This window comes from Crassostrea angulata, chromosome 10, assembly GCF_025612915.1.
Source record: "Crassostrea angulata isolate pt1a10 chromosome 10, ASM2561291v2, whole genome shotgun sequence".
Lineage (NCBI taxonomy): Eukaryota > Metazoa > Mollusca > Bivalvia > Ostreida > Ostreidae > Magallana > Magallana angulata.
In genome coordinates, this window is record NC_069120.1 from 44757213 (window position 1) to 44767741 (window position 10529).

The 10529-nt window shown below is 36.7% G+C and overlaps 1 protein-coding gene and 1 pseudogene across 1 annotated transcript; one reads left to right on the plus strand and one right to left on the minus strand.

Moving 5' to 3' along the window:
- Positions 1-1736: 1736 nt before the first annotated feature.
- LOC128165992 (uncharacterized protein K02A2.6-like) lies at positions 1737-2906 on the minus strand. The gene has a single exon (XM_052830914.1). The coding sequence runs from the start codon at positions 2904-2906 to the stop codon at positions 1737-1739; it is 1170 nt and encodes a 389-aa protein (XP_052686874.1).
- Positions 2907-8685: 5779 nt separating this feature from the next.
- LOC128165993 (uncharacterized) lies at positions 8686-9896 on the plus strand (annotated as a pseudogene).
- Positions 9897-10529: the final 633 nt, after the last annotated feature.

Genomic DNA, 10529 nt, shown 5'->3' on the forward strand with positions numbered 1-10529 from the left:
TTATCAACCAATTATTACATGCACCAGCCTGTAGCATCCCCTCACTGGAGTGAGGTGGATGTGGCCCCACCTATACCCAGTGTAGGCCCCACTATACAATAAACCCAATTTTACATTGTAACCACATGGCGCAGTTAACTGTAATAACTTTGCCTTTTATAAACCATATTGAATGATTTAATTTATATACTATCCCCTAGCTTTGAAAGCAAGTGGGGGGGAGACACCCAGGTTTTGGAGCAGAAAAAATCAACACATACCACTGCGGACTCCCCAGTCCCCATCCCCCCTAAAATTGTGATGCGAATATACAGTGTGTCTCAAAATTAATACAGACTATTTGATATAAAAACAAATAATCCTGATTACATGAGTAAAGTAATGCATTACCATTACTTTGTGAAAAGTCAATAAGTTTTTAAAAAGTAATTTAAAAACTAAATAAAGAGGTTTAAATTTGTAAATATTTCATAAATAAAACATGCTTAAAATATTTATAGGTTCATGTTCATGTTCACTATCAGGTTCAAATTCAATGACTTATACAAGATTGCTGTTGCACTTGTAGTTCTCAAAGTAAGGTTGGTCCCGTAACATTAACACGCTAATGGCGGAGTTGACAACCTCTGTTATTGATGTCTCTGATTTTCGGAGTATGATTTTTAATGAAAGGAAAGGTTGTATCGTAATCCGTGTAGGTGGTGCACGAGTTTCCACAAAAAAGTAGTAAGTGGCGAACGGATTTATTTTTACCCATTAATTTTGCATGAATCGCAAATGAAGAAAATCGTGTCAGATAAGTCAGTCTTAAAAATCAAAATAGCGACCGTGACAAATCTTTTTATTGTCAAAGTTCTTGGAATCTTATTGCAAAAAAAATATCTCAAACGTCAGGTTCCTGTGTTTGTTATCGGTATACAAATGTTCACTTTGTTTGTTAATTCAGCAGTTTTAGAGTTTTATTACGGATACCGTCCGACTTGTAGAATTTCCCTTGGATCACAAAATTGAATTAATATAATGATTAAAATTATCTACTTTCATATAGTTGTTTGATTTTCCCGGTTAGTAGTAATTTTTTAAAAAAATTCTTGGGGTCTTATTTTACATAATATACCGTTGTGTCAATTTTCTACAATTATGAAGGCCGGGATTGAGTAAAATTTAGACAAAGTATCAGACAATTGCAAAAAAAGCCGAATTAACATAAATTGTAGCAACTAATTCAAACTCATTAATTTTGGAAGCATATTCGAGGAAATTCAGGACAATTACAAATTCAAACTTTCAAGACCCCGTCTTTCAGTACTCTCAGTACTTTGATTGTAAGTCTTGGACAGAAACAGGACAATTCAAGAAATATTCACAATTTCTTACTCAAATGTACAGTGTTATGTACTTGACAACAAGGTGGTAAGATGGCGACTTTTATTCTAAACACGTGTCCGGATCCCGAACCCGATCAGATAATATATAACATATATAACATCTTTCTTCTCTTATAAAATGAAAGAAAACAATTGTAGTTTAAATGCGTTAACATGTTACTTTAACAGAAAGTATCAGTTAATTTTACTAAGTAGCTGGCTAGCAGTAATGTCCACAAGGTTTAACTAGTCAATTATCTCTGAAATAGAAATTGAATGCATAAAGTGAGGTTGCCAACCCATATGCAAAATAAAACATAATCATATGAAATGATATTCACTTAGTTAAATGGTCCTTTCACATTCACTTCACAAATCTAACTTTTTGGGTGGAATAACACGTCTCCCTGATCTAGTGGTATTTGGCTTCGGAGTAATGCTGGTAGAGGCCTGTTGAGTGTGGTCTGAGTTTTCAGTTTTGTTGGTGGTAGCTTGAGTCAAACTGGTAGGTTCTTGTGAACTTTCTTTGGGCGGACTTTCGACATGAAGCTTTCCATCATCTGGTTGGTCATCAATCGTTTCATTTGCTTTGTGTGTCGAGGATCTAAGGTGTTTCCGATTTCGACGCAGCTGTCGATTTCCAACTTGCACCATATATGATCGCGGCGCTTCATGATGACGTACAATCACTCCAGGAATCCATTCCTTCTCTCCCTGCTGTGGCTTGACTCGTACTGGGTCGGTTGGATAGAGCGGCAACAGCTCCTTGTTTTTCCATTTGTTGTCGAAACTGGCTTTCTGTTTGTCCTTGACTGACTGTAGACCCTGCTTAATACTTCCAAGATTTTGGCTCTTTGGTCGCAGAATCTCTGAAGCTGCAGGTAATGTATTGCGTGGCCTCCTTCCCATGAGAAGTTGTGATGGAGATAGATTCACTTCCTCGAGTGGTGTTGTCCTATAATCCAGAAGAGCAAGCTGTTTATCTACTGACTTTTTCCATAGACGCTTTACAGTTTGGACTGCGCGCTCAGCTGTGCCGTTTGAGCTTTGAAAGTAGGGACTAGACGTAACATGTTTGATGTCTAATTCATTGCAGAAATTTCGGAATTCATATGAACTGAATTGTGGTCCATTATCGGATCGGATCTCCTTTGGAATTCCATGGGTTCCAAATATACATTTCAAAGTTTCAATGGTAGAAAATGATGACTGCGACTGTAGCTCCATACAATCAATATACTTAGAAAAGTAGTCCACTACCACGAGGTACTTCTTTGATTCAAAGTCGAATAAGTCACACCCCACTACAGCATACGGTAGGTCTGGAACTGGTGTTGGTTTTAAGGATTCCGGTGGTTGCGAGTTCTGGAACGTGGCACACTTCTCACAGTCTTTAACAAGCTGCTCGATCTGGGAGTTCATTCCAGGCCAGTACATCACTTCGCGGGCACGCTGTTTACATTTCACAATGCCGAGGTGAGACTTGTGTATTAGACTGAGCATATGTGATCGAAGAGTAGGTGGAATCACTATGCGCATGCCTTTAAATATTACCCCATCCATTACAGAGAGTTCACTACGAGATGTCCAGTAGTCCCGCACACTGACTGGAGTTTCATTCTTTGTGTCCGGCCAACCGTTTGTGATAACAGTGTATAAACCTTGTAGCTCATTAAGGGTGCGCTCTTTGATATCTTCTTGTCTTTACCTGCTGACGGATAACAAGTCGAAAGCTTTTACATCAGCTATTTCAAGGTCTGGTTCACTGTTTGGTAAGAAAGCTCTGGACAATGCATCGGCTGCTGCCATATCTTTGCCTTTTCGATATCTAAAGGTAAGATCATACCACTGTAACTTAAGTAACATTTTCTGAAGTCTCATAGGCACGGACAAAATTGGCTTTTTGAAAATCTGCTCTAGTGGTTTGTGGTCATTGTAAACTGTGACTGGCTTGCCAAATATGTAGCAATGAAACTTGGATGCTCCATGTACAACTGAAAGCATTTCCTTTTCAATTTGAGCGTATCGTTTTTCTGTTTCTGTAAGCGCCCGAGAGGAGTATGCAATGACACGGCCTTCCTGCATGAGGATTGCACCTAGTCCATCTTTAGAGGCATCACATTGTATTTCTGTTGGCTTGCTTACATCAAAGAGTCCAAGGACTGGAGCGGTCGTACAAGCGGTTTTGAGTCTGTCGAAACTCTCTTGGTGTGTTTTATCCAATTTGAATGGAATGTCGGCTTTCAGAAGTTGTCTAAGAGGCGCGTCTATTTCACTCATATTTGGAATAAATTTGCAAAGGTATTGCACCAGTCCTAGGAATCTCCGCACGGCATCCTTGTTCGTGGGTGCTGGCATATTGCACACTGCTTTAATTTTCTCAGGATCTGGACTGATGCCTTTGGAACTGATGATATGTCCGATGTAAGGTACTGACGTCTTGCGAACTCTGCATTTATCAAAGTTGAGGCGCAGATTGAATTCTGTCGCTCTCTTGATTACTGCTTCGAGGATGTGATCATGGTGTTCCGTATCCCGGCCTGCAATTAGAATATCATCCATTATTGCGAAAGCTCCTTCAATTCCTTCTAGCATTTGGTCCATAATGCGTTGGTATATTTCTGGGGCTGACTTTATGCCAAATGGAAGTCTAAGCCAACGGAAACGACCAATTGGGGTATTGAAAGTCGTAAGGTATGAAGATTCATTGTCAAGTTTAATTTGCATATAACCAGATTTGGAGTCAAGAACTGAAAATACTTTTGCACCAGGAATAGAGGATGACACTTCCTCAACTGTCTTCATGGGGTGGTGTTCTCTCTTTATGACCTCGTTAAGATCTTTAGGATCAATACAAATTCTCACTTTGTTGTTCCTAAGGCTCACAACCATCGAGCTTACCCACTCGGTAGGTTCTTCAACGGGTACAATGTAGCCATCTGATTCCATTTCTCTCAGCTTTTCGATGATTCTTGGCTTTAACGATGCTGGCTGACGGCGCACTGGGTGAATCACACCTTTTGCATGTTCATCAATTTTAATTTTGTGTTCTCCTGGAAGAGTTCCAGTGGTACGGATTAGGTCTGGGAAGTCACTAAACTCTCCTAGCTGCACCGAATCACATTCAACAGTGTCCACACGCATAATGAGGTTAAGCTTCTCGGCTGTAGAGCCAGTTATGATGTTTTCCTGCGAAACGTTTACTACCTCAAATTTAGTTGTAATAGGTGTATCACCAATATGACTAGTGAGTGGTAAGTCAACGCAGAATTCTGGACAAATTTTGTGGTTTGTGAATGAACGCAGTATTTTCTGAGACTTCTGCTCATTGCCGTGTAAGTCTGCTCTTATGTACTGTGACATGATGATTACGTTACATTTACCTCCTTTGTCTATGCGGAATTCTAGAGGTCTGTCATGAACATACAGTGTAACGAGCCATTTATCTGACTTGCGAGTGTCTGATCTGCCATCACTGGTAGAAAGAATATCTATCATGGCATCTTCATCACAGTCATCTGAATTGGATAAGTCATCTGGTTCCAATGAGTACATCTTAGCCCGATTACGCTTCATACAGACTGATCTCCAATGGTCTGGTTTTTTACAGTAGTTACAAGTGGTACCAACTGCTGGACATTTGCTGTGGTTAGCGTCGAATCCACAACGTGTGCAAGTATTTCTTACTTGTTCAGTCTTTTGCTTTATTTTACTGTCATGTTTCCTTGTTTCAGGCTTTTTCTGTTTTGATCCAAGTTTGGAAATTGGTATTTCGTCAGATCCTCGGATTAGTTTTAGTTGTGATTGGGACATTTCATACTGGCGCCCTATATCAAGAGTTTTGGCAAGATTTAAGCCCTGTCCTTGATCAAGTAGTCGTTCTTGTATTTTTTTTATGTCCTACTCCTGCAATAATTGCATCAATTAAGATGTCATCGGTGTCTGCATACTCACAGTCCATAAGGATTAAACGTAAGTCTTTTACAAAGTTATCAAAAGATTCACCTTCTTTCTGTTTACGCTGCATGACTTTGAATCGCGCGGCTCTCTTGTTTTTTCTCGGTCTGACATACACATCGAACTTGTCCAATATTTTCTTGGGATCGTCTTCCTCACCGTCATCCCAATCGAATGTTTTATATATTTCGCGACCTTGCTTTCCTATCCAAATACCTAGCCATCCGGCCTTGTCCTTTTTGTCTGCTTTACACAAAGGTCCCTTGAAAACGAAGTCCACGTGTTGTCTGAACCGCAGAAATTCGCTGTAGCTTTCAGGGTGGGACCAGTCCATGGAGGGTTGGTCGAACGAAAAGGACATGATGACTTTACTAACCGACGTTTCCTGGCTCTTTTACAGGTTTCTTACAGACGGACGTGGCTTATAATCCTCTTTCTGACACCATGTTATGTACTTGACAACAAGGTGGTAAGATGGCGACTTTTATTCTAAACACGTGTCCGGATCCCGAACCCGATCAGATAACATATAACATATATAACATACAGGATGGCTTCAGACCCCCCTCCCCCCATAACGAGTTTGGAATGCTTTACGTTAGAAAAACGCCCCGCATAGTCCAATTTCAGACATTAACAATACACAAAAATAATTATGATTAAGGACTAAATGGGGTAGACAAAATGTAGTAACAAAGTTTGATAAAATAAATATACACATGAATTTAAAAATCTAATTATGTTGATACACACATGACTAGTAAAAATTTCTAACGCTCCAGGCACGTTTTTGTAATACATTGTTCCTAATTCTAATCATTTTGACCATGACAATGATTGAGTATAAAGAATGAAAAACAACAAAGCATTTTTTATAGTCAATCAAAATTTATTTATTTAAAGGCTTTATAAAATATATCAAGAAGATACAGATACCCTACGATATAAAAGTCAAAACATTGACATCTCCAGCGTTGCTCAATTGCACCTATAATACATGTAGCATCTAATAGAGATCCGACAATTGAATATTAAAACTTTGGGTGGGTGGCTACTCCTTTTGTTTATATGGTCTAGTTCAGCGAAATTTAGAAAGGTAAGTTACCCCTATGTAGCGGTCATGTTGACCTGTCGTTACGTGATGTTTTGGTTTTTATGGTAGGCGTTCCACACTTTTTGATGCATTAGATTTAATCAATCACGATCAAGTATAATGATTATAAAGTGTTTGTTATCTAGCGATCTGCGATAAATATAATTAATTTAGAATAACTGTTTTTTTATGTCAAGGACAACATTTTTAAAGTTTAAAAGTAAAAAAGCATATATTTTGAAAGGAAACAAACAAAGCGTGAACCGTGCTCTGCTTGGACCACATCAACTGATGACTGTAATTGGCAGATATATATGATTTAACTCAATTAGTTTTATATTTTTTATAAGCAACTAAAGGCAGGGAATCGAGAGAATCTTGTTGCTTTGAGAAGCACTCCAAGAAACCTATCGATCACGTGTTACATGTACACGCTTTTGAACAAAAAGGTCATGGTCGAGCAATTACTCACTCGATTACAGTTCATTTGACATGAACAGTGGGCATTTAAACACCAGTCGGTAGTGGCAGAAACTTAAAAAAAACTAAAGTTAAAGTTTCGGAATAATAAAAAAGTAAAAGCGGTGCGTTAGAAATTTTGACCACTATAGAATATTCTTTGATAAGTATACCTTTTTGTAATGCACGTTTATAGTAACTGTACATCTACTATGTTAGGTTTTGTTACATGATTTTACGATAAGTGTATTCTAAATCATTTCTATTATTTTTGAAATATTTACTACCGTATAAAATAACTGAATATGGAACCGTATCATGGTCTGCACTTGTGTTATAACTAATGAAATTTCATATTTTATATCGTCTAATCAACATATCATAAACTATTTTATCGCTTTATTTGTGCAAACCTATACTTCCAACACAAAAAACCTTCCGGTCATAACATTTTTTCCCCAAATCATGAAAATCCTAAGGGGAAGGGGGGGGGGGGGGGGGGGCTAGTATGCCTTTTACTTCAACTTTTCAATTCAATCTTTCAAACGTATATTACGGGACAATTATATGTTTCCTGTGAAAAAATGGGGTGGGGGGGGGGGGGTGAACACTCTATTCTGCTATGTGCCTATTGGTTAGGTCTAACTTAGCAAAAACAGTGGATGAGCCCCCCCCCCCCCCTCCCCGGTTCCGACGCCTCTGCCTTTTAGATGCGCAATTTATTTTTCGCGGGGCGAATATGGTCCTTCGTCCTTAGAAAAAGGTACACAATTACTTACGGTATTTACAAGGAACATATAAATACACAGAAATAAAGAAATACTAAACAATAAACACGGAGAATTAGCATAAATAGTGTTCTTAATCATTCTGTGGGTTTATAGCATCTGAACCAACATCTTTGTTTGTTTGAAGAATGGAAAGATATCAATATCACACCTTCTCAGAAATAAAAATATCATCAATAAAATAATTGCAATTCCAATTCCAATTTCGTTTGAAGTCTTTACTCTGAATGTGTGTATGTCCATGCTGACAATTTGTCTAACTGTTCAAATCTTGAATACAAACCTAAATTACTATTATATCGATAATGTGAGGAGCATTGATTGAATTAAGATAGCTACAGATGTTAACATTATCCTCTGTATCAAACTTTGTCTTTAAAATTTTTTTCCCCCTTTTTTGGAGGGGATGAGTTGATACCATTGGTGGTTAGGTTGGATCAGGACATCTATCGATGATGATCCTTTAATCCTATCGAAGCTTACATGTAAATTGTTCTAACAATTTACGATCATGAAATATTATCTAACTAACAACTGTTTATATAAAGTCGCAAATTGTTGAGACTAGATATGCTTGCAAGTTACAAACGGGAATGGGAAGCAGCCTGCTCACTCTTAAATTTTGAATTAACCGTATTTTTTGTTATCGTAACCAGTATGTAAGCACGTCTTTTGTTCTGAAACATGTATACTGTTGAGCTTATGTTTTCAATTTTTTTTTTAAAAAGGTATGATGTAAAAGGGCAATATCAGTCACACAGCGTTAGAGAGAGATATATTTTGCTCATGCTCAGTAGTTGATTTAGCAAACCTTGTGTAACAAAATTAAAGATAACTAAGTAGAACAGTTGATTATTTAATGTCTATTTCACTTTTATCACTTCAGGTGTGTAGATAACCACAATTGCAGTGTTTTAGATACTGAAAAACTAAGTTCCATTCATAATGTTCATTTAGTGTGATCTATGTTAAAGGTAATTTTGCTTGCTAGTTTTTTCAGTCAACTTGTTCTGGCAGCAATATGTGTAAATTGCAATCTTCATTAATTGAAACCAAATATGTCAGTCTTGTTTTGCAACACAACACTCTTATTGATTATAAGTGGGTAGTAATATGTCCATTCATCTTATAAAAAACAAATATCAAGAAATCCATCAGACTGTATAATGCAGGGTGCCTCTCTCTCTCTCCCTCTCCCTCTCTCTCTCTCTCTCTCTCTCTCTCTCTCTCTTGTCACACATTTCTTTACAGATAAGAGATGTCCACGTATCTTTTTCTAAGATTGGTACTACTTTTTTGGCTATAATTTTTCAAGAGAGAAATGCAACTGGTAGATAAAGTCATAAGAACATTATTTTAATCATATCAATGTGGTATATTTCGAATATTCTTATTTTTCGTGTTCTTAGATCAAACCTTTGCTTTCTGTGCCGAACAAAAAGGGTTAGAAACGCTGTGGGCATTGATTGAAAATCAATAGTGTCCACCAACTACGGACGTACAGATCAATAGGTGTGTCTAGTTGGTAAAACTGACGCTCACCTGTCCATCAAAATCATCAGAAATCAAGGTAAAGTGGAATTGCAACGGTTACACAACTTGCCATCTACATGCCATCAACAGATTACAATACTTCGGAAACCCTGGTAAAACATTTCTAAATATTTGAAAATAAAGTTATCGCTGTGTTGCATTGACATTGATAACATCGGTATTATTCTTGTTCCTTGCTCCTATATAAGTATAAAAAAGTTTTTCCAATTTTCTTCAAATAAATTGTTTCTTGATAACCGTATATTTTTATGCTATACGAGTTACAATATTTTTGACGTACTTTGTACTACTGTGACGTCAGGTTACATTACTATTTTGATTTCTTTTTGATCAATCAATTGTTGCCTTTAATTTAAAATATCAACACATCTGACTTTAAATATCGATACAACCGACAATGTTGTGTACGACAAATTTTTCTTCAACTACGGTTACGCTTACAATACTCACAGCGGATTCTTCACAGCACCATCTGCCCGGCTTTATATTTTCACTTGGACAAACATTTTTGCGCCTTGAAAAATAATCGACGCCGAAATACTGGTCAATGGAAAACGAAAAGGATTGGCCAATTGCAACAATGAGAATAACCCTAAGTATGAAAACTGAACCAACACGAGTCCTCTGGTCTTAAATGCAGGTAATATAGTGAATATTCGAACGTTGCATAGGGCTTGATATAGTTTTAAAGGATATAAAGTTTAGTTAATTTTCAAACATATTTGTATTTCTTTCTCTTTATCTGTTTAACATTTTAGATTTGGATAATCAGAAATATAAAATACAGTCATGTTTAATTCATACCCTATTTATTAGACTATTTATTTTTGTTTAAAAATCAAACAAATTCTTCTTTTAAATTTCAATAAAACAGTAAGTACTAATTGCTTTACTTTTTAATCGATCTTAATGTGATAGCTTTTGATATGATCTAGAAAAGCCACTTAGTAACAAAAACATTTGGAAAGGAAGTTATAGTTATTGCAACATTTATCATTGAAGTGACAAAACCAAAAATACATGACATTAAACTTGATTTACGATTTTACACTAAATCTTAATTTCATTTTATTTTTACTGAGAAATCCGGCATTTAAAAACAATAATATTTGCGCAGTTGTAGAAAATTTTATAGTCCAAATGAACACTTATCAGATCTTCAATTTTCTCTTGCAGTGTTTTAGAACGTTAAAACATCCTTATTTTATAGGATAAAATATAAATTAAAAAATGATAATAACCTACTGTCAACCATGTAAAACATATAAAAGCAAGAAATAAATTTATGCAACGTCAAAAGAACGGCTGCAA

Bases quoted from the DNA above. Each gene is read 5' to 3' on its own strand.
- LOC128165992 (XM_052830914.1), bottom strand. From the start codon at position 2,906: ATGCGCATAGTGATTCCACCTACTCTTCGATCACATATGCTCAGTCTA.